Source organism: Maylandia zebra, linkage group LG23 (assembly GCF_041146795.1).
Source record: "Maylandia zebra isolate NMK-2024a linkage group LG23, Mzebra_GT3a, whole genome shotgun sequence".
Lineage (NCBI taxonomy): Eukaryota > Metazoa > Chordata > Actinopteri > Cichliformes > Cichlidae > Maylandia > Maylandia zebra.
Window position 1 is genome coordinate 24,133,710 of NC_135188.1, and position 22,614 is coordinate 24,156,323.

Sequence of the window (22,614 nt, forward strand, 5' to 3'; positions counted from 1 at the left end):
ACATGTTGAGGAGGTCATTTATCCATTTAAATCAGCTGTGCTGGATCAAGGACACATCTAAAACCTGCAGGGACACCGGCCCTCGTGGACTGGGATTGGGGACCCCTGTTATATACTGTTATATACTATTGTAGTAAGATGCTGTAACCGCTTCTACATCTAGTATGCAAACCGTTAAATATTATGTATTTAATTATAAAGACCAAGCTAGAAGTCTTGTCGATTGCATCCCATGCATCTCCATCAGAGCTGAAAGTATCTTGTAAACCATGTAATCCCAGTTTTGTCATCCTCCATGTCTCATCTATGCGTCTTCCTTCCCCGCCCAAAGAGGATAAAGTAGAGGTTGTCAGTCAACAGCAGGATGAGAAGGAGGAGGCTCCAGAGGAGCTCAACAGTCACCAAGAGGATGTGACATATGAGCAGCCAAGAGATTTGCTCTTAGAACAAACAAATTATTTAACAGAGCCCCAGGCTTTGGGCTTCCAGCAAGCCCAAACCCCTGAGGCCCTCAATGGAGGAAGTCATCAAGGTGATCACAACCCATCACAAAAAGGTGTGTGTGGTTTTCTGTGTGTGCATACAGTTTGTGTGAGGGTACAGCGTGAGTGTACGTCTGCCCGTAACCTATTTTGCATGCTCCTCTTGTGTTCTGTAGCGGGTTCAAAAACTCTTAATGAACTGTAATGCAACTGAGGCTTTGCTGCCAGCCTTCCTGCAGCTTTGTTGCTCTGAAATCCTTAAGCTTCCGCTTCAATACCTGAAGTTGCAAAATGACGTGGCAGCATTTTGAGTTTGTGCTTTTTCATCCAAAACATTACCATTTGCTTTCCATCGGAGCGACATCAGAACGCCCGATCAACCACATTACAGTCAATCCATTTCTGCACCTTTGTATTGCCAGCTACATTGCAAATGCAAATATCATTGTCTAAACTGTAAAGCCTTGTAGATGTAATTGTTGCTAGAATTATCGCTCTTTATATTTTTTATGTGGGTTTTGCTGGAATAATTGTGTGTGAAGCAGCTGTTTCTGAGAGTACCCACATGTATGGGTGCCTCACAAATCAGTCCTGAATGTATTTTGAGTCTGTTGTATCACTGCTTTCAGTTTCACTGTTGTTTTCATTTCATCCCAGAGCAAAAGTTAATTTCCTATTGTTGCTAAAAACACACTTAGGATAATAAGATTCACCCTCATTGCTCATCACTATTGTGAAACTTAATAAAGATTATATTGCAAATATTAGTTTTATAATTTGTGCACTGTAACAATTCATTCATATCCACAGTATGCCAATGTTTGCAGTAGAAATTGCAGTAACACCATTTATACATCAAATAAAAGTAACTTATTTTGATCACCATGTTGATGACCATATTTTATAAATCCTCCTGTATTGCAATAGGAATTCAGTGTGTTCGGGTATCATTTTCTTCTTGTCATCTAACATCATGCAACTCATTCCTTCATTCCAGTTCTGCACGCTATATTAGGTGCTGTGATCCCCCCTCTGTGCTGTTGTGGCCTGCCACAAAATACACTGTGCTGTGTGTATTGCTTGATGGAGAGCTACTGTATCTATGTGCAGACGGCGCCGGCTTGACTGTATTGGCTAGCTTTTGTGGATGCTGCAAGCAAAGCTTTTAGCTAACATGACCCGACACAAAGTTGTACAGTATCCTTCAAACTCGCAGCCCAGCCAGAAGAGAGAGTCAGTAAACCATCTTGTGAGTCCACTATGAAGGAAGATGAACCATTGCCACCTGAGAAACAAAGAGCAAAGGCAGAAGGAGAAGAACCTGCCTCGACTGGCCCTCCCCTTCTTTCTGATAGAGAGAAACCTCTCCCCTGCACTTCCTCAACAGAGCAGGGTAATCAAGACAGAGAGGGTGGGAAGGAAGAGGTCACTGACAGAAAATTACTTTCAGAGTCTAAAGAAAAAGAAGCAAAAGAAGTTGTTGTGACAGAGGCCTCATCAGAACTTATGGCAGAAGAAAAAGAAGAAGCAGGAATTATCTTACCAAGTGAGTCAGGGTCAAATATGAATGAAAGCAAAGAAAAAACTGATGTTTTTGAGGCGGTTAATAAGGAGGACCAGCATGGTGCAAATGACTGTAGATTGCATGACACACCACTGCTCACTGATATTCAAAAAACAGACCTTTCGCAAGAAACTCTGACGTCAAGTCCAGAACTTGACAGATCGGATGTTTTTGTAGAACACGTGTCAGGATCAAAAACCTACTTTGACACATCCATGGAGGGTCGAGAAGAAGAGTTGCCACAAACCCAGAGCTATTATGAGCTCAGCACAACGGCAGAGATAAAATTAAGTGGAGATGATGAAAACATTGTGCAGAATATGGAGAAACAACAAAAGCAAAATGTCAACACATCTTCTGGTAAACTGGGACTGGAACAAAGAAGTCTTTCCTTGAACATTACTGTTGGGTCTTCAGCCGGACAGACGGTGAAGGAAGAGAAATCAAGGATCTTCATGGGAAGCTTGTATCCAATCAGTGGAAGCTATGATGAATCAGAGGTTTATCCGTCAACTCCATCTGTGGTGAGCCATCCACCTACATTTCCACCAGCTGTCTCCATTACCCCAACTAACACTGAAACACCTGAAAATATCCCCACCGTGGCAGATGAGCCCTTACCTTATGATAAGCACACAGATAGTTCTAAACAATCAGGAAGCCTCTCTGAGATGTTGGACCTGGCTGGTGCCCTACCTCGTCCATCCCTGGAGAGGATGGAGGTTGACTACATGAGAAGAAAGTCAGTGCCCGCCAATGTATCTGCCCTTGTGGGAAGTTCTTTAGCCAAGCTTGCCTTGACAGATCAAGCCCCAAGTGTTTTCTCACAAGAAAACCAGCTGGAGGAGGTGGGCTACTGTGTCTTCAGTGAGTATTCAGGGCCCATGCCTTCTCCCGCTGATGTACCCAGTCCCGGGGATTCTCCACACCAGCGTTTCCCTTCTGTAGAGGGGGAAGTAGAGGAGGATCTAGGGGATTTGAAAGCAAAAGATGTTTCAAAAGGAATACAACAACAAGATTACAAAGAGGTTACCCCTGTGATCTCTCAAATACCAGTGGTAGAAAAGAAAGGCTCACCAGTAAAGTCTAACCTGATCCTTGAAAAAGCTGTAACCAGTGGAATAAAACCGGATCGGCTAAGAATCCCAATGACTACTTCAAAAGACAGACTGAGTGAATTTCGTTTGGAGACTGGGTTGCCAGGGAACATAAAGATTCAAGCTATCCCTGAGGTAGATGTTGAAAAAGACCCATCAAGAGAAGCTTCACCTATCCCACCAGACAGTTCGTTCACTTTCGCGCCTACAGAAACTGGAACCAAGGTTCCTCCAACTCCAACAACCCCCAAGTCCCCAGATGACACATCATCAGAAACCCAAACTGCAGGAGAGAAAGCACAGAAAGATGACCCATCAGAGCTAAAAGCATCTGAAAACGTTGATAATAAACAGTCAGAGTTAGACAAAGAAAATCTGAAGCCTGAGCAGAAAGAATCTGAAGAAAGAAGTGATGAACCAGAAATGCCAAACAAAGACTTGGCTTCAGGATTATCTCAGTCTTTAGAAGAGAGCACAGACAAAGCTAAGACAATCCAAAGTGGGCAACAGACCTCAAACACTGTTCAGGATTTAATTACTACAAAGCACACAGATGAGAAAAATGACCAAAACCAGCAGCAAAAAAGCAGTCTGGTGAAAGGCTCACCGAAGCTCCAAATATCTTCTCCGATCATCATTATCCCTCAAGCACAAATAGATGAAGAAGCAGAGGAGGAAGATGATATTGAGATTGCAGAGGAGCCTCAAGAGATAATGGAAGAAGCCCAAGAGCCGGATGAAACAAGGAAGAGTCAAACTGAAGAAGCTGGGAAGGAAGAGCAAAAGACAGAACAAGTGAGACTGATGGTGGATGACCAGATGTTGGAAGAAGATCCAAAGTCTGGAGCAGAAGAATGGAGTCACAGCGCCCAAAACAGTGACGAACCTGCAACAGACAGTTCGCACTTGTCTCCCTGCTCTGACCACGAGCTGACACAGCAAACAGAGGAAGGAGGCAGAGAAGACATGGAGGCAGATAAAATAGAAGAGGACTTAGACACAGATAAGGTGAAAGGGAAGACAGACGAGTACGAAGGGGTGAAGAAAGAGGAAACAAAGGAGGAAAAGGAAGGAACGGAAGATCATAAAATGATAGAAGAAGAGGATGGAAAGAAGGTGAGGAAGGTGGAGGAGGAGACCTCGGATGTTCTTAGCCAGACCGATCAAGCACCTAACGATGAAACCACCATGGACGTGTCCATCCTAGATACAGACAGTGGCTGGATGGATTCACAAGGTACCCAGAGTAAACCTGTTAATAAATCAGTTGTTTAAAAAAAGATTAAAAGCCTTTAAATGTTTATTTAGTTTAATAATTTTGGTTTAAAAACTTGCTAGCACCAGAAAACTTGTTTGGAAATGTGTCTTTTGTGCTAAGCTAGCTCCTAGCTAGCAAGGAGCGTGGAGAATTAGCCCTCTGTTGATCCTTCTCCACTGCAGATGATGACAAAAGTATTATGACTGAGCAAATCGAAGCCCTTCCTCAGCCCCAGAGCTCGACCAATAAGCCTGTGGTGGTGGACAGACCCGCTAAACGGGGCCCCGGCAGATCAAGGGCCACCACTGAGTCTAAAGTATCCCGCAAAGTACTGAGCCACCATCCACCAAGAGAGGAGATAAAGAAGAAAAAAGGTTCCAATTCTGTATTTACGCCTGAAATTTATAATCCTTGTCATCTAACCGAGGTATGCATGTCGGTATAACCTTGTCTCTCCTCTCTGCTAGTAGGCATCAGGAGGGCTGACCAGAGTAAGGTGTCAGCCCTCCAAAGTCATTCCCCGTCTCGAAAGGGTGTAGCCAAAGCGGCGGCCAGACATCCTAGGCCTGCTGTGCTTCACGGCTCTGCTAGACGCAAGGCCACAGGTGAACACTTTTCACCCGGAGTCAGTGCCGTGGATAGAGAGAGAGCAACACCCAAATAATTAAAGCATTTTTTCAAATGTAAATCAGTTTTGGATATGTGGCGTTTGATGTCTTTGCTCTCTCTCCATTGATGGCTCATTGAGGAATCAAGCAAGGTGCAGTGTAGCTGGCAAACATCATGTGCTGCTGATTTATTTTTTAAAGTTCTGTCATGTCTGGTCTGCTTTGGGTTTCTTTTTCAGTTTTATTTTTCTAAAAGCTTTAAACATGCTTTGTTTTTTCTCATTTTGTCAAACATGGAGTATTTGTTCCCGCTCTGCTTCAAATTCATGCTTTTATTTTTTTCTGCTCAGTGATGATGTTATTCATTGTGACTGGTATTGAATAACTCTGGTTTAACACTTGTGTGCGTGTGTATGTCTCCTGAAAATGGCCGCATGTTTGAAGGTTGTGTGTTCTGTCAACAAGCGAAGTGAGGGTGACGTGAAATGTCGTGATACGTGTACAGAAGGTGCTTCTGTAATATGAATGTGCTCATATGTCCACTTTTTCACCTTGTATTCAGCAAATGTGCATTTGTGTGTGTCACACTGATGAACATGTTTGCTTCACAGGTGTGGAGCACCATCAGCCCCTCAGTGTGGCCCACCAGTCCAGGGAGAGGACCACTGTAAGTATAACAAGTCAACGTTTATTATTTTTTGTCTTTCAATTGAAATCCTCACAAAGTTAAGGTTATTCCAAGAGTGTTTTCATCATCTCTCAGTAATATTGATCCCTAAAAGACCGCTTTCTTCTTATTGGCTACCCCTCACCTGGATTCCCGTGTGATTCCCATGTGTGCCTTTTTATTTTGGGGTTACTGCCTTCCTATAAGCTCAAATGGCTGGCTATTCTCCTCTGACCTCTAACATCAACAAGGCATCTTTACCCACTTGCTGGATATTTTCTTTTTTCAGACCATTCTCTGTAAACACTACTGATGGTTGCTTGGAAAATTAGATCGAATCAGCAACCATGCCTCATTTAGAGTCACTTAAATCACTTTTCATCCCCATTCTGATGCCCAGTTTGAGCTTCAGCAGCTTGATCATATCTACAGACCTAAATGCACTGAGTTGCTCCAATGTAATTTGCTGCTTTTGCATTAACAAACAGTTGAAAAGTTCTATCTAACAAAGTGGCTGGTGAGTGCATTTTCTGTACGACTTTAGGCCATGGCGTCTTCATATTTTCTGTTTTGTTTTTGGGCTTTCTTCTCTTTTTTTGCATGTCTGCTTTTCTCTCTCTCCATAATCATTTTGTCTTGCATGCTTGCTTCTGTCCTTGTGTCAGTCTCGACAGAGAAAATCTGTGAGTATAGACATCAAAAGTGCAAAATTATTTTACATTTTACCATTAAAAACACACTTATGATGTGCAGCAACGAGCGACGCAGCTCATTCAAACGATTTCAGCCAAATTCTGTTTCTTGTTCCTTTCATTTCATTCCTAAAGATTATTAAACCAAACAGAAATAATAATAATCCAATGTTCATGTGGTTCATTTGGCATATTTATAAAGACAACAATGTTCTTAGATATGTTCGGTTAGATCAAAACACACACGTACACAAACAGACTGTTTGTGTATGAGCCACAAATAAACACATTGCATTTTTACTCCATCCTGTCTCAACTTTTCATTTCTCCATCTGCTTGTCATGCCTGTTTTCCATCCTGAACATCTTCCACCTACCCTGCATGCCTTTCCTCCCTGTTGTCATGGTCACGGTCAAGAGCCCCACGAGGGCGGTTGTATTAAAGATGGCAGTGCAGCGTCGGGGGTTTGATCGCGAGCCCCCCCGGCCCGGCTCTGCCTGTAGCCTTAAACGGAGCCCCCTCGTACAGGCGGAGCTCTGCGAGGCCCGTCCCTCCTCCGCGTGCTCACGCCCATCACCTCTGTCTAAGAAATGGGTGGAGAAGGTAAAGTGAGGGTGGGGGATAAAAGCAAGGGTTGAGGGGTGGCTGTGACCAGCATGTGCATGCCTCAGCCTGCATCTCAACTCTGCTGTGTGTCTGTTAATCCAGGAGAGAGCGTACCGGAGCCCCGAGAAGAAGTCATCCCTCCCCAGGCCGGCCAAGTCTCTGACACGCCACATCCCGGCTGCTGAACAGGAGGACAACAGCACCCCCTCCAGGCCAACCTGTAAGAATCTCCACGGTCCAAAACCTTCAGATTGTTTGCTTCCCAGATTAATTGCTTCTTTACTCACCAGATTATTTGTATTATACTTTAACTCCCAACACCTTCCACTTCCCACCTGCTGTTTTACCCCTGATTTTCCCTTTTTATTCCCTTCTTCTGTAAAGCGTTCCGAACAGCGGACACCAGGTCTGGAAGAGCCCCTAGTATGGCAGGTAGAACACCTAGTAGATCCTTTTAGACCTTTCACACCATCTTCATCGACATCTGTTTATTAGTTTATACAGTTTATTTATGCTTGTTTGCTTTAATAACTATAAGATAAGGACTTATATTTTCCATAGAAGAGAGCATCATCCCTTCATCCCTGCAGTAATACAGAGAAAACCCCAACGATCAGATGAACCCCTATGAGAAAGGTTTTGGCAACAGTGGGAAGGAAAACTCTCTTTTAACAGGAAGAAACCTCAGGCAGAGCTTGGCTCAGGGAGGGACAGTAATCTGCACAAAAGTTTAGGGTCACTTGATTTTGAAAGAAAAGCATATTTGTTTTTGTGTAACAAACATGAACTGGATTGGAAATGTTGGAAATGGCAACAGATATCTCTGTTTCTTTCTCAGTGGCCAGCCTTGTTTACCTCATGCAAGTTTAATGGGGCTGGATCATCAGAAAACTCTCACCCAAATGGTTAAAATGCGATGAATCTGGCCTTTTGGGTGTCCGGAAAGAGGTTTTCATTCAGCAGTGTGTACTACCCTTTTCATAAACAAGCACAATTCAGCTGTTCTGGGTATCATTTAATCAAACCGCTCAACCAGCTGAAAACTTGTCAGGTCTGTGGATGCACTTGTCTTATTGCCTGGTTTTGTACCAGGATCTCCTCTTTCTCCTCCTCTGGTACAAAGCCATCTTGCCCTGTTCCGAGAAGGGTCGAAGATGTCCCCCTTTATGTGAGACTTGACTTCTCGTCCATATGCATCGAGACAGTGTCCCATATTTTGAGTAGCTCTACTGTACCAAAAAAGTAAATAGATTTTATTTTATTTATTTATTTCCCCAAGAAATTCAAAGAGGGTAATCACACAGAACAGCAGCTGAAGTAATGTTTGATACAGGTGATCCTTAAGACCAGAAAAACTGCTTGTAAGAAGGTAAATTTAGTATGTTTGTGCCTTCCACAATGGACCGCTGGAACATGAGACTGATCGATTGACCTCATATGTTAGCACAACACTTTGCAGGTCTGTGCAAAAGTCTTGAGCCACCCCTCATTTCTTTATATTTTACTTCCAAGGTGCCAGACTTTTTTGTAATTCTTTTAAAGTGCTCTTGAGCAATAGTCCTCCAGGCTTTCCTAAGCTCTTGGACATTAGACACGCTTTTTATTTTTTCAAACGATGACATCACAATGGTGCCATAAAGATGTGCAAAACCACACACTGCATGAATGTATCCAAAAATCTCAGGTTTTTACAGCTTATAGAAGCCAATTTTAGTGCTTCAAGGTCATAGTTCAAAGGTCAGGGTGATACAAATTGGGAAAAAGCTTTAGTTTCCATTGGAAACAGGTATTTATAAAGCGTGTCTAAATAGGCTTTATCCACCCTGCAGTTATCTTATCAGAAAAGCAGGTGTGGATCACAGCAACAGGTGTGTTCCTTGTTCTCATGTAGGATAAAATCTTATTGGGTCTTCCCCGGTAACGCAGCAACAAGCCACCAGTAGCTAAATGAATTCAGCTGCCTGTGTTTGTGCTTTCAGGCTCCTGGGCAAACACTTGTGTGTGATCTTGGCTGTTTGCTTAGGTGGAAACTGAGCAGGTCTTTTTCAGTGCTGTGTTTCTCCTCCATCATCATCATCATAAGAAGCAGATGAAGGATCACTCCTTTCTATCCAATAGTTTGAAGGTTTTCTTTTCATTCCTCCTCCTTCGTCTTCTCATTACTGCCCTCTCTTCTCTTAAGGTACAGACTCGGCGCGTTCCCGATCAGTCCACAGTGGCGCCTCCACCCCGGGCTCCTCCGCCGTCACACCCGGCACGCCCCCTAGCTACTCCTGCCGCACGCCCGGCTCGCGCACCCCGGGCAGCCACACGCCCAAGTCCTTCAGCGTCCTCCAGGAGAAGAAGGTGGCAGTGATCCGAACCCCACCCAAATCTCCATCCTCTGTCCAGCGGCAGCTGAAGGTCATCAATCAGCCTCTGCCTGACCTGAAGAATGTGAAGTCCAAGATCGGCTCCACCTCCAACATTAAGCATCAGCCGAAGGGCGGACAGGTAACAAGCAGCCCTGAGACACAGAGTGACTTTTGTCTTTGCAGCACACAGAAATACAGGAAAACATCTGCAGGTAGAAAAAGCACAGATTTCCATAGATTAATGATTTCTGTCCTTATAAGTATTATGTGTGTACATAATTCTGCCACATGGGGGCAGTAAAGTACACATTTTAAAATAAAATAGGCTGCACAAGACTTTAAACTGCAAACCAATCACGATTTCACAGCTGTTTTTAACTTGAATTATTGTCCGTTCTTTGTATTATTTCCCTCAGTCAAAACATTTGACTATTTTTAAGAGATTTTTTAAATCCATCCTTTTGTCTATTATCATGACTCAGTATTACTGGATGCTCTGTGAGTATCAGAGTTTAGAAAAATCTTAAACAGCTCCTGCAAACCAGTAAAAAAAAATAGGCAGCTTTAAAAGGATGGGTTTTTATCTCCTTTTTCTCTCTAGAGATGTCATAAAATGCTCAAATAGTCTCCTCATGCTCTGCGTTTGCTCTCGCTCACTGTCTGGTGTGCCTCTAACCCACCGTCTGTGTGTCTGCCTCCCTCCGACTGTCCTCTGCCCTCTCCCTGTCCACCGTCATCTCCATCAGTCTGGATGAATCGTCATCAGCTGCATCCTTTCCCCTCTTCCTCCGTCTTCCTCCTCTTTCTTTCCCAACAATTTTCTCCCCGGTGACCTTCAGCTCTCCCAAAGTTTTTTTGTTTTGTTTTTGTAACATAAAGCCTTCCTCCTAAGAAAACACCGCCTCCAAGGAGCAGCCAGCCTGCAAAAGCATTTGCCCCTGAGGGAGCTGCTTTCGTCACTGTGCAGGATTTTCCCTTCCAGCTCTGGGTATTAATAATTTCAAGCGTGCAGAATTACCTATGGAGGAGTCACATCAAGGTCACAGCATAAAAATATATCATCTCTCTTCCTTTTATCCACCCTTGACTTTCAGAAAAAGATGTCTTTTAGGAACCTACGAGATAAAAATTTTAGAGGATCTCAAGGTGGCCAAGCTGTTAGAATAACTGAGAGATGTTCCTTTGCAATGACGTACCTCACACGTAAAATAACACATGGACTGCATGCAGATAGGAGACAGAAACCATCTCCTTGTTAATCTTTGGGGTGTAACTGATCATTTTAATGTCCCCACAGTGCTGTGTTGGTGAGGTCATTAACCCTGTGATATATGGAGGTGGAGTCGATTCACTGCCAGCTCTCCTTACTTCTTTGGGGAGAAAACTGACAGAGGGACAGAAATTTTTAATGAGGCTCGGTGACGCACGGCTTAGCGGAGCGGCACAGGAGCGCAGACAGATATATAGACCAGAAACATTAGAGGACCATTTTCTATCTTTTCATATTAGCTTCTGCTCACAGAGAAGCTTTTCTTCCACACAAAATCACTCTATTTAGACTGAAGTCTACAGGAGCTAGAATGACTCTTGGGTCAGTGTTAAGTGGCTCATTCCTCTGAAAATGGTCCGGTACAAGGACTGGACTCAAAACTAAAGAAACACTTTAAGAGACCTGAAAACAGTAAATGTGGTATTTCTGTTTTCAGTATTGTGATTTTCCGAGTTTACATAATTAGTTCATGTTTTTAAAATAAACCAAACAGGGCCGTCATTGAGTTCAGTTCATTCGCTCTGTCATTGGTCGACCTTGCAGAAAGGCTGAAACCTCTGAGCTGAAACAGCCACAGAAGGAATGAGAAAGATAACCTCTAAACACAGCACATGTTGTTATACGTGGGAATAAATCAACATCAGAGCTGTCGGAAGAATCCAGGTCAGTTCAGTGGAGACAGTCCCCCTTTTTATTACTTTATTTTATTTTTGCTGTACAAGCAAAACTACTGTTTGCTGGGTTTTTACTAATGCAGGGGAAAAATACGTTTTCTTGTTTTCTATTTGCAGATTTGATCCTCATCATATTTATAACATCTTGATCTTTTTATTGAGCATCAGTCTGAGCATCTCTCAGGAAAGAAACTCAATCTTTCAGTTTTTCTTACTCACAGTGAGGCTTAACTTGACCAGTGAGATTATTTCTGCCTCCAGGTCAGCTCTGAGAATAACACAAATTTGTCCTCTGTAAAAGATTCTTGGAAGGTCATTTCTTGGGCGTGACTGCAGTCTCAGTTACAACATAAGAGTCGAGCAGTTTGTAACACCACTGTTTGGGGTTCTTGCACCTTTTTATCCTGGTCATTATAGACTGTATATAAAAGGCCGACTCTGAAACTGAAGCCAGACTGCATTCCTTCTAATGACCAGCAGGGGGCGATTAGAAGGAAGTCAGATTGTAAAGAAACCTAGAAGACTATTGTCTATTATAAGTCTATAGTGACAAAGGGACAAAGCGAGAGACACTAAAGTGGGAATTAAACATTCGTATCACTGCTATTCTCAGAGCTGTATACACCACCACGAAGAAAAGCATTGTTAGTTCTAATGATGCACGCAAACAGACCCCGACCCCTCACTGCACACTTATCTAAATGAGGCACATACAGTGTTTTCTTTTTCTTTTTTATTATTATCATAATTATCCAATTTTATTTTAGGTTCACATTTTACACGAGAAGCTGGACTTCAGTCATATTCAGCCAAAGTGTGGCTCCAAGGATAATCTGAAGCACTCGCCCAAAGGAGGCAATGTATGTACGCCTTTCTCTCTCTCTTTTTTCTCTCTTTCTCTTATTTCTCTTTCTCTTTTTTCTCAGCTGGGGCTGTCGTGGCACTCTGTCATGCTACTATTATGTGTTCACGCGTCTGTCATCTGTCCGTCTGCCAATACGTTGTTTCGGACAAGCAAAAGAGAAGGGGTTTATTTCCAAAGGTGTAGCACGCCTATGTTACTTTTTTTCAGTTAGCACTGTTTACTGTTTAGTGTATAACAGGAAAGTTAGCATAGACTGGAAACTGGGGTGGAGGTGGGTTGCAAAGCAGCTTGCAGAGCTAGCTGTTGGTAGTTTTGATTTTTCTTTAATTTTTAAAAATTGTGGATGTTGCACACTGGGAAGTAAACTCTTTCGTGCGCTTCACGTTTGAGACTTGGTGCTAAACAGGGCCTTGATTTCTGCATAGGCTTCAGCCCATTTCATGCAGTCTGAATTCAAGCGCACTCGAGTTAAAGTGGGCATCGACAGACTGATGTAAACCTGGGACGCCTCTACAGGATTATTTTAAGCAGGGAAGTAGGAAGGGTTTTTTTTTATTAAGCCCCTCGACTCCACGGCTGTGTGAGAGACCCTGTGTGTTCTGTCTGTTTGGGTTTTTTTTTAAAAGAAAAAAGTCAACCTGTCATCCACAGGTCATGATTCCAAGCGTTAAGCTGGACTTTAGCCACGTTAAGTCTAAATGTGGCTCCCTGGACAAAATCCAGCACGCGGCAGGCGGGGGAAACGTGAGTGACTTAGCAGAAAATCATCTCATCCAAGATCTGTCGTTCTTGATAACACTTCACATTAAGATGTGTGTGTGAGCCGTCCTCGTGGAGTGTGTTCGTCTTCATTAGCTGTATTTTGTGTCTCAGAAACAAAAACATTTACAATTGTATAATCTTTGTGCATTCACCTGGGCCACAACATACAGCATGTCTGCATAGTGCATATATTTCATAACATAAACCACTTCCCTCTGCAGCCTGCAAGGCTGTCAGTTTCTCTTGTTTACAATGCTCGCACTAATTCACATCACCCATGGACAATAAAGTTTAATTGAAGCACCTGCTCCCCGTAGCGTCACACAGTAGCGCCCGTGTTCTGTGTTTGTTTGATGTCTGCACCGTCACTGCTTGCGTTCATGTTAACCTCCCCTCCAGGGATCTGACATCAGCCTCTCTGTGGCTTTTCTGTGGACTGCGGTTGATTGACTCACACCGCCTTTGTCTAGAGATTCATGTCATCTCACCACGTTCATTTTCTCTCTTTTTGAAACCTGTCGCTTTCATTTCATTGCATTTCATGCCTGTTATTTGTGGTTTATTCACATTCAAAGCAATTAAAGGTGAATTTGTGCAATGTGCCACTGCTCGCAGATCCAAATCCAGACCAAGAAGATCGACCTGAGCCATGTCACCGCTAAATGTGGCTCCTTTTCCAACATCCACCACAGACCAGGTACTGTACAGCCACAGCTGGCCTTTTAGAAAAACTTAGAGAATTACATTATTGTACAATGTGTTTAAGGGCCTTTTCTTAAAGGAATTCTGAGACTAGTTGTCATTACCACATCTTTAATTGTCCTTGTTGAAAGAAGTTACTCGTACTATAAACTTTTAAAAACATTGGTGATATATATTCTTCATGTATATCTCACTGTAATCCACGAAATCTCCAGTTGAGCAAAAAATCCTTAGGCCCCCAATGGTTCTTATCTATATCTCAGACAATGACCATCATCATGTTGCCTAGCAACCACCTACCAACTACAGTTGGCACGATACCACTTTTTTATGTCCGATACCGATACCAATATCATAAATTTGGATATTGGCCGATACCGATATGAATCCGATATAGTGTGTTTTTAATCAATAAAACTGTTTTTTAATATCTTGCTGCATTTTGTATAAGTTCAAACTCAAGTTTAAAAAAATAAAACACTAAAGCTATTCTGTTATACCTGTATGGAAAAAATACACTGCACCCAAAATATTTCCTAGTTCAGCAATACTGATCAATCTAATAAAGTTAAACCTACTCCATCCTCCCTATTCTGGTATTTTAAAGAGTAAGCAACCTAACTAATAGGGTTGCAAACTCCCAGCAAAAAAAAAAATAGGGAACCACCCACCCTCCACCTCATGATGCTTAATCGACGTAATCAACTTTAATTTGATGCAGTGTGAAAAAAAACGCACCGAAATAAATTATTTTTCAAGAATAATTAAATAGATTCAACATCTTTCTTCAACAGAACTACAGACTGCACAGATGGTACCTTCCCAAAGGAAAAAGTACTATAGCTTACTAGTGTATATTAGACTTAACAGTTACTTTATACAGTAATGGACTTCTATACATTTTACATCAGATTAAAACTTTGGGTGTAAGATTCAGATAATTATTTATTAAAAGCTCGACATTTTAAATGAGAATAAGAAAGGAAAGTATGTCTTTGTGCCCCTTTTCCCTGTTAATGCCCTATCGGCCCCCCTGGCTAAACTTTGCTAGATCCGCCCCTACACACTTACCAGCTGACAGCTACATAGAAAAAGATCCTGGTGTAGAAAGTAATATTAAATAAATTCTAACAACAGCTTATCAAGCTTAAACGTGCTGCTGTTGTTCAGCCGCTGGTTTCCTCTTTCTGGCACGAAGTGGGCCAAAAACAAACAAGAGAGACGGAGTCACGACAGAAAAGCCGATCAGCTGATCATTAAGCAGTTTCACGATTGAAGTAGCAGCAAGAAGAGGAAGTCGCTCCATATATCAGTTGTTAAGCTTAATGCTGGAATGCTTTATAAACATTCAGAGATGAACTTACACACTTGCTTTACTTCTCTCGGGGATCACTTCCTCAGAGATGAAATGCCGGTTTGGTAGCGAGGCTACAAATATTCAACCAGACCACGGACAGGTCTCGCATGCCATAGCCGCTCTATCACGCGATCACTGCTCCGACGTGCTAAGGTTATGGGCCGAGTTATGCCATGTCGCAAGTTTTGTGAAGTGCTTTTTTGATATTTAATGGATCGGATTACATTTTTTTTTATTTCTCTCCAATATCCGATCCAGTAATTTAGGTCAGTATCGGACCGATACCGATACCTAATATCGGATCGGTCCATCTCTACTACCAACGAGTTAAAATGGCCCATTTGCAGCATTTATGCACCTATGACTCCTTATAAAAGCTTCGTATCATTTTAATTTGGTGGCAAAAACATCTAATTTATATCCACAGCAGTTGAATTATGCATGCAACTTATGATGTCTAAATGCTGCTTTGCAACTATCTAACAACACACTAAAATCACAGACCAAACAATACTCCAGCATGCATTTAACTAGTATATATGATGTATGGAAAAAAGGAAGGCAACCTACTTGTACAAAGTATGTAAGGCTCTCTTCTTAAAGGAATGCTAAGACTAGTTGCTATTAGCTGATTTTGATTTGTCCTTATGGATATAAATGATTTTTGTGCCATTTAGAGCGTAACAAATGCTGTGTTTTATAGTAAATGTTGGATCATTAAAACCTTCCAGTATTGATATATGTTCCAATTCTCTTTATGTATATCCACTGTAATCCATGAAACCTCCAGCTGAGCAAACAAACCCGGTCCCTGATTGTTCTTATCTATAGCACATCATCACATTGCCTAGCAACCTCCGACCAGCAAGCTAAAATGGCCCATTTGTAGTATGCAACTAAAACTCCTTATAAAAGCATTGTATCATTTTAATTTCAGGACTGTGCGCTCTCATATATATCCACAGGAGTTGGATTATGCATGGCATATACTAATGTCTTTGTTGCCTAACAACCACCAAGCAACAAACTAAAATCCCAAACAATGCTGTAACATTTTTAAAAAAGGGCAACCAGCAAAGTACTCCATAACTAAATTTGATGAGACATTGACAACTCGTCGAGTACATCAGATCTGGATGCTAATTTCTTTTGTGCTTTTATTTTCTTGATTTAGGAAATTTGAAGTCTTAAGAATCAAATGTTGTTGTCAATTCTGTGGGGAGTTGTAGAGAAATACCGATGGAGTTTGTTGTCCAACTGATGTAGAACAAAGCACCAGGATTAGAGTTTCTTCTATTTTGGTAGTTTTTCACTGAAACGCTACAAATGTTTGTGCAGCACACATACTCCTCCACAAATAGCCGGTTTCTGGGCTGACTGAAGCGAAAGTCTGTTCTGGTCAAATTAGTTTTGATTTAGTAAAAGCATATGTATTTCCTTTAATCTTAGCAATAATCTGATTGATATTTCTTAATTTCATCTGTCATCTGTCCACTTACAGCTTCAGTTTTGCCCCCATAATGTCACCATTTCAATGATATTTACAAGAAAGTGTCAAAGCAGGAAATTGAATATTGCATCCAGTCTTACATGGTACTATATAAACTGTATAAATCAGGTCAAAGCTGGCACTTGTGCCTTTTTCAGGCTGTGCAGTGTGCAGACTGAGATTTTTTTTGCCCTGAGCATTGCCTAGGAGAAGTGATGTCCTGCAGGCGAGCGATTCCTCGTGGGTTTAACACTTCTCTTCTCCTCCTTGCTGTCCTGTTCCCAGGGGGAGGACATGTGCGTATCGACAATGTGAAGCTGGACTTCAAAGAGAAGGCCCACGCCAAGGTCAACTCTCTGGAGAACGCCAGCCACACTCCTGGAGGCGGGAACATAATGGTAAAAGGAAGCCTCTTTTTATACCAAATGTCACTGTCAGTTCACGTTAAAGAGGAAAAAGAGCGCTGACCTAAACCGTCTTCCCCTGCTCACCAGATCGAGAGCCACAAGCTGAATTTCCGGGATTCGGCCAAAGCTCGGGTGGACCATGGTGCGGAAATCATCGTCACCCACTCCCCTGGCATCGAGACGGGAGGCACCTCTCCTCGCCTGTCTTCCTCCGGCAGCATCAACCTCCTGGAGTCGCCCCAGCTCTCCACGCTGGCCCAGGATGTCACCGCTGCCCTGGCCAAGCAGGGCTTATGAGCCAGCTGCCTCTGCTTAGGAAAAATACAAATCCACACCATCACCCCTCCTTTTCCCATCGTTCCCATCACAAGCTTCCAGTGTTTAATGTAACCCCCACAGTTGTAGCTGGTTGACCGTCTCATCCAATCAACGATCCCTCCGGCCCTTCCAAGCGGGATTTAAAAAAACTGAATTCTTCATAAATCTTCATCGACACTCCCCGTCTGTCGGTCTGCTTTTTATCCTCTCATTCACTCAAACGTGGACTGTTCTGTTTTAGATAAGCTGAATGCCAAGGTTCAAGTGGTTCAAGAAGGTGGTTTTACGATTGTACAGGATTTTTCTTTGGTCCTTTTTCTGTTCATCTTTACTTCTTTTTCTTTGGTGCGTTGAAAAACACCAACACATTCCCACTCGCACGGGGCTAAAAATTTCAAGTTGGACCGTGACGTCCATTCAGAATTTATACGGTACTGAATGCAAGATATAGCTACTAGACAGTAGGTGCTAGTCTTAAAGATAAGCGAGAGACTTAACTGACCTGCAAAAAAATGGCTGATGAGCATGTCTGCAAAAAAACAACATAAAAAAGAAAAGTGTGTGACATGAACTTTTCTTTGTTGCGTTTGTTGGATTTCCTGAATTGTGCTGAATTGTTGGACAAACTTGTGTTCTCTTGTTTTCTTTTTATATATAAATATATAAAAAATATATGTCACTGTAGTTGGAAGTATTTACAGTTTTGTACGTTCCCTGTGGCTGCTCTGGCTTATTAGCATTTAAATGTGGATAACCATTGCAGCTCTGTCGAGTCGGGCGCTAAAAGGCTAGCTTTCCAATAGATTTTTGTGTTTTAGTTTCTTCTCTCGTCAGCCGTTGGGCTGCGCCGCCCCTTCCACCCTCTCTTCTTTTTATTTTCTGGTTTTACATTAGCGCTGTGGTTTTTATTAGGCTACAACAATGCTGTTATGCTGGCATGGCAAATAAATGATAAATAAATTAGATCTATTTGGAGCGATCTTCGACTTTTCTGTGTGGGTGTAAAATGGCCCGGGTGCATTCTAGCACACGGGCCCCTGTGACCTTGCTCCTTTTGCAAAGACTGGGTTGTGTAGTGTATTTGAGTGGGTAAAAGCCCAGAATTTTGTTTTAAAAAGTGTTAAGTGTGAAGCTTTATATGAAAACATTCCATTTGAAAGAAGTTTTTGAACGTTTGCAGAGATAAAGAAGGTAAAGAATGGGAATAATACCCCACAAACCTGCAGCTTTTAGAAGTTTTTTTTTAAAAAGAATAAAAAAATGTTCTAGCATATTCTCTGCTCACCATTATGAGACCCCCCCCCCCCCCCCACCTCCCCTCCTGATGTCACCTACCCTTCCAGTGTTTTTCTGTGCTTCCTATATCCCTCCCCCTCTTTGCCTGTGTATGTGTATTTAAAAAAAAAAGATTTAAAAAAATTGTAGATGTGTGCACACTTTCCGGTGTTTGAGACGTACTGATGACAAAATGCTCCTACAGGATGATGGCAACAACAAAAATAAAGAAATAAAAGAAATAAAAAAACTGGTTCATTCTAGTCTTGTGGATCAATTCTTTGAAAATACTCGTCTTTTTGTGAAAAACACGTCAACCTGCATGTGTGGCGTGCCTGTTTGGTTATCATCAGCACGTGTTTTGAAGGCTAAACAAAAATGTCATTATTATTCATTAAACAGGAGGCATTGCTGGCTTTACTGTAGTCATTTGAAGTTTGTATATTTGACAGACAAACGCTTTAAAACCTGTTATAATTTTCTATAGTTCTGCATAAAGTTGGTAATGGCGGGTAAAACATAAGGCATGGGGGCCAGAATCGACCCAACAAACATCGGCCCTGTGGACAGCTTTGGGAAATGTGAAGGAGAGGATAAACTTTGGAATTTTGACTATATTTTCACAGATTTTGTAGCTTTTCTTTCTGTTTAAACACCTCCACAGTTGTTCATACTGTGCCAAAGAACAACAAAGTAATTAAGTGATAGATAAACAATTAAATAACAGCAACCTTTCCCTTTTTTCATTACTACACACATTTTTTTTTTTAACTTAATGAGTTTGTTAGTTTGGCAAAACAGTGATTTAAAAACAGACATTTTTCGTGAATTAACAAAAACATTCAGTTTTATTATTACATGAATTTTTTCTGTAATTTTAAACATTAATATGTTTTAGTTTATGCTCAACGAAGCGCGATGACATATTTCTTTAGCTTACTAGAGAAGCATTTCTTTTCTGGGCTCTAATGAAAGTTATAGTGGGATAAATGCAATTTTTGCAGACTTGCTTCTGTACACCACTGCAGCTTTTAATTCAAGAGGGTTAACAAAAATGTATGTATGAGTTAAGAATTACAGTCATTTTTGTACACTATCCCATTTGCAGAAGCTCTAAATCAATTAGACAATTGACTGACAGGCAGTTTGATGGCCAGATTAGGCCTGTTCCCTTCTTCCATGACAAATGAAGCAGATAAAATATCTGAAGTTGATTCCAGTCCAATTTCATAGCTTCTTACTTAAAGCGTGGAAGTACTGACCTTACTTTGAGTTTGATTCCATAAAAAGTGACAAAAACATTAGTGTCCGCTGTTCACTGCGTGGGAAGAAAATTTCTTTTTACAGCGAAAAAAACCCTTAACTTCTGAGCAAGCACTGAGTGCACTATGACATAATGGGAAATTCACAGAGACACTCGCGGATTCTTCCACTGACCGCCGCGGCACACCTGCACCAGGGCAAACCTCCGCCTGCTATACAGGTGAAAGTAGAGCAACAGGATCGCTGAGTCTTTAATTTAATTTTATTTTTCTGCTGTGTTTCACTTGCATTTATTTGAAAGACTGAGTGTAAACACAAAAAATATTTTATTTTATGTGCTGGAATGTGCAGAAAATAGGTTTAAATGTTAAACAAATTTCTTCCAGTCAGAGAATGTTGCATATAATTTAATTTTTGCTTGATGCATAAAGTTAAAAGATTAAAACTAGTAAAACGAGTTTTAAAGAGACTTTTCCATTTGATTACATTTTGTATGTATGTATGCAGAGAAAGTAGAATTGAGCTGAAAGATCTTTTGCTTTATCACCTGTTCAGGTTGTAAATCATGTTTTTAAAAAGTAATTAAGTAACTAAGTAATTAATTACTTTTGAAAATAATTAATCATTAAAGTAACACGATTATTTTTTGGGGGAAGTAATCAGTAAGTAACTTGACCAACACTGGTTATGGGTATGTATGACTGCCAGTGGAACTACTGTAGATCACTGGTGTTTACTGGTGATGTCTCTGCTGACAGAAGGAGCAGGATGAATTATGAAGTGTGTGGGGCTATCCTCTGCTCAGATTAGCCGAATGCTGCACAACTGATTGACCCAAAGCATCCTGTTTGAGTAACCCAAGAGTTTCTGCAAAGATAGAGATTTTTTTTAGTGGCCAAGTCAGTCACCTGAGGACTTAATATAAAAATGGCTGTGATTCCTGAACAGTTAAAAATATATATATATTTGTTAAACCCCTTGAACAAAACCAGGACCAAATCAGCGTCTTTCTCCTGCAAATTATAAACTTCAATACCTAGATGGTGACTAAACTCCAGTTTTCAGAGTAGCATGACCCAGACAGCCCTTCTTGCTGTTGCTAAGCGAGAAGAGGTGCTTATCTTGAATAACTGCTATTAAATAGCGCAATTTATTTAAACGTGGATGGCTGTTCCTGACCACCAACCTAACAGGATTGGCTGGTGGTCACCTTGGCCAATTAGATAAATGCTTCTGAGGAATGTGCAGGGAGGGTCATCCCATAGTAAGAGGTCTCACTTACGCTACTCTGAGAACTGAGGTTACGCAAGTAACCTAAAGTTTTTCTTCCCTACATGGTTATTGTTCCTTTAATTGATCCTTTTCTGTCTTTTGTAAAGTTTGTAAACCCTGCTGGGTTTTAATGTTTATGGTTTTAGTGTTTGCAGCGTGAGGCACTGTTCAGATGCTGTGACTGTCCATCTGCTGAGAACAGTTCTGGTCGTTCTTTTTCTTCTTTTACAAGGAAACACCGCATTCAAACAGCACTGCCATGTTAAAACACGGTGCATTGTTCTGGATTTCGTCAACATGTTAGATCCCTGTTCCATGGCCTTATGAGGATATTATTGCGCGGCATGGCCTCTTTAAACAGTGCGAATGTTTCGGGAAGTGACACCTGATTTGATTTTGCTGTGTTTTTATGACTCACAGCTTGGGCTATTATTAAACAACCTGTTGATATTTAAAGGGGTGGATGCACCACGCGGATGCAGCGGTTTCAGTCGCTCCATGTGTTGATTGCGGGGAATCAGAGGAGGAGGAAAAGGCAGAGGGGGAGAACATCTGGCCCAGCTGCACACTGCGTCTTTAAAGCCCCGCTGCTGCTGCTGCTGCTGATAAATTAGCTCTCCGATCAGCTGTCGCTGTCCAGGGAGGGAGGTGCTGATTTCGGAGCGCTCCTTCTTCCTCTCTCCTCCTCCTCCTCCTCCTCCTCTCTCTCTCTATCTCTCCTTTGCCGCCGACCGACCGATCGACACTTGCAGCCATTTTACGCAGGACTAACCCAATCATGTCGTGAAGAGGGAGGGAAAAGCTCGCTGGTCACCTGGGCAGAGCCAGCAGCCGCGCGTCCCGGTGATCGCACACAGGCAGGCGGCCACGCAGGCTCCGGCCAAAATGGTGAAGAGGAAAAGCCTGGATGAAAACGAACCGGAGTGCGGGAAAGGAATACCGTTCCCGATCCAGACCTTCCTGTGGAGGCAGACCAGGTTGGTGACATTGATAACAGGTGTTTGCCGTTGGTGAAAACGAGGCAGGGCTGACGGGGGTTTGTCACCGCGTCACACGTCAACATTATTTGATGAAGTGATTGAGAAACCCCGCCAGTGAGTGTCTGCTCACTGATTTGTGTTAAATGGAGGAAGATGGGGCTGTGGGTACAGATTGTATGATGTCACACCTGTAAAAAAAAGTGGGCCACATAGACAAAATGGGGTGATTTACTAGCCTATAACCTACATTTGTCCTTTTTTTAATCTCTCACAAGCACTCTGTTGATGTCTTTCAGTGCTTTTCTGCGGCCAAAGTTGGGAAAACAGTATGAGGCATCCTGTGTGGTAAGTCATTTCATAATACCATGTGCACGATGAGGGGAAATAATCGCTTCCCTTCCCAGTAATCTGTTTTTACCTTAATGCACCTGCAAATCAAGTGAGCTCTTGATTTTGCATTTAGCAAATTAGTTTTGCCCCCGTGCTTCCTCCCATTACCCTCGAGCTAGACTCATATCCATAATGACGCTTCTCCAGATCCCTTTGGATCCAAACAGAGCTTCCACTGTCTCTCCCACAGGCTTTTGCTCGCTCGGGGCCATGTGGGACATTTAGATAGTCAAAGAAAGAGGCTTAAGTTGCCCGCCTGATG

General features: G+C 42.1%; 2 protein-coding genes across 8 annotated transcripts in view; both read left to right on the forward strand.

The window, feature by feature from the left end:
- LOC101469680 (uncharacterized) overlaps positions 1-18,703 on the forward strand; it is a 76,703-nt gene extending 58,000 nt beyond the window's left edge. The window contains exons 6-17 of one of the 3 annotated variants that reach the window (XM_024798674.2): positions 1,699-4,380; positions 4,584-4,775; positions 4,869-5,006; positions 5,621-5,676; positions 7,077-7,194; positions 7,359-7,406; positions 9,157-9,467; positions 12,040-12,132; positions 12,789-12,881; positions 13,515-13,596; positions 16,733-16,845; positions 16,942-18,703. In XM_024798674.2, coding sequence (XP_024654442.2) covers positions 1,699-4,380; positions 4,584-4,775; positions 4,869-5,006; positions 5,621-5,676; positions 7,077-7,194; positions 7,359-7,406; positions 9,157-9,467; positions 12,040-12,132; positions 12,789-12,881; positions 13,515-13,596; positions 16,733-16,845; positions 16,942-17,151 — 4,136 coding nt within the window. In that variant the 3' untranslated portion in view covers positions 17,152-18,703. Of the gene's footprint in view, positions 1-1,698; positions 4,381-4,583; positions 4,776-4,868; positions 5,007-5,620; positions 5,677-6,341; positions 6,360-6,785; positions 6,972-7,076; positions 7,195-7,358; positions 7,407-9,156; positions 9,468-12,039; positions 12,133-12,788; positions 12,882-13,514; positions 13,597-16,732; positions 16,846-16,941 lie in introns of all 3 variants that reach the window. The other 2 variants (XM_024798675.2, XM_076880220.1) reach the window with 2 other exon arrangements.
- Positions 18,704-21,479: 2,776 nt separating this feature from the next.
- The window catches only part of unc80 (unc-80 homolog (C. elegans)), an 84,145-nt gene continuing 83,010 nt past the window's right edge, over positions 21,480-22,614 (forward strand). For 3 of the 5 annotated variants that reach the window (XM_076880223.1, XM_076880222.1, XM_012922263.4), the window contains exons 1-2: positions 21,481-21,959; positions 22,259-22,307. In XM_076880223.1, coding sequence (XP_076736338.1) covers positions 21,868-21,959; positions 22,259-22,307 — 141 coding nt within the window. In that variant the 5' untranslated portion in view covers positions 21,481-21,867. Of the gene's footprint in view, positions 21,960-22,258; positions 22,308-22,614 lie in introns of all 5 variants that reach the window. The other 2 variants (XM_076880221.1, XM_012922262.5) reach the window with 1 other exon arrangement.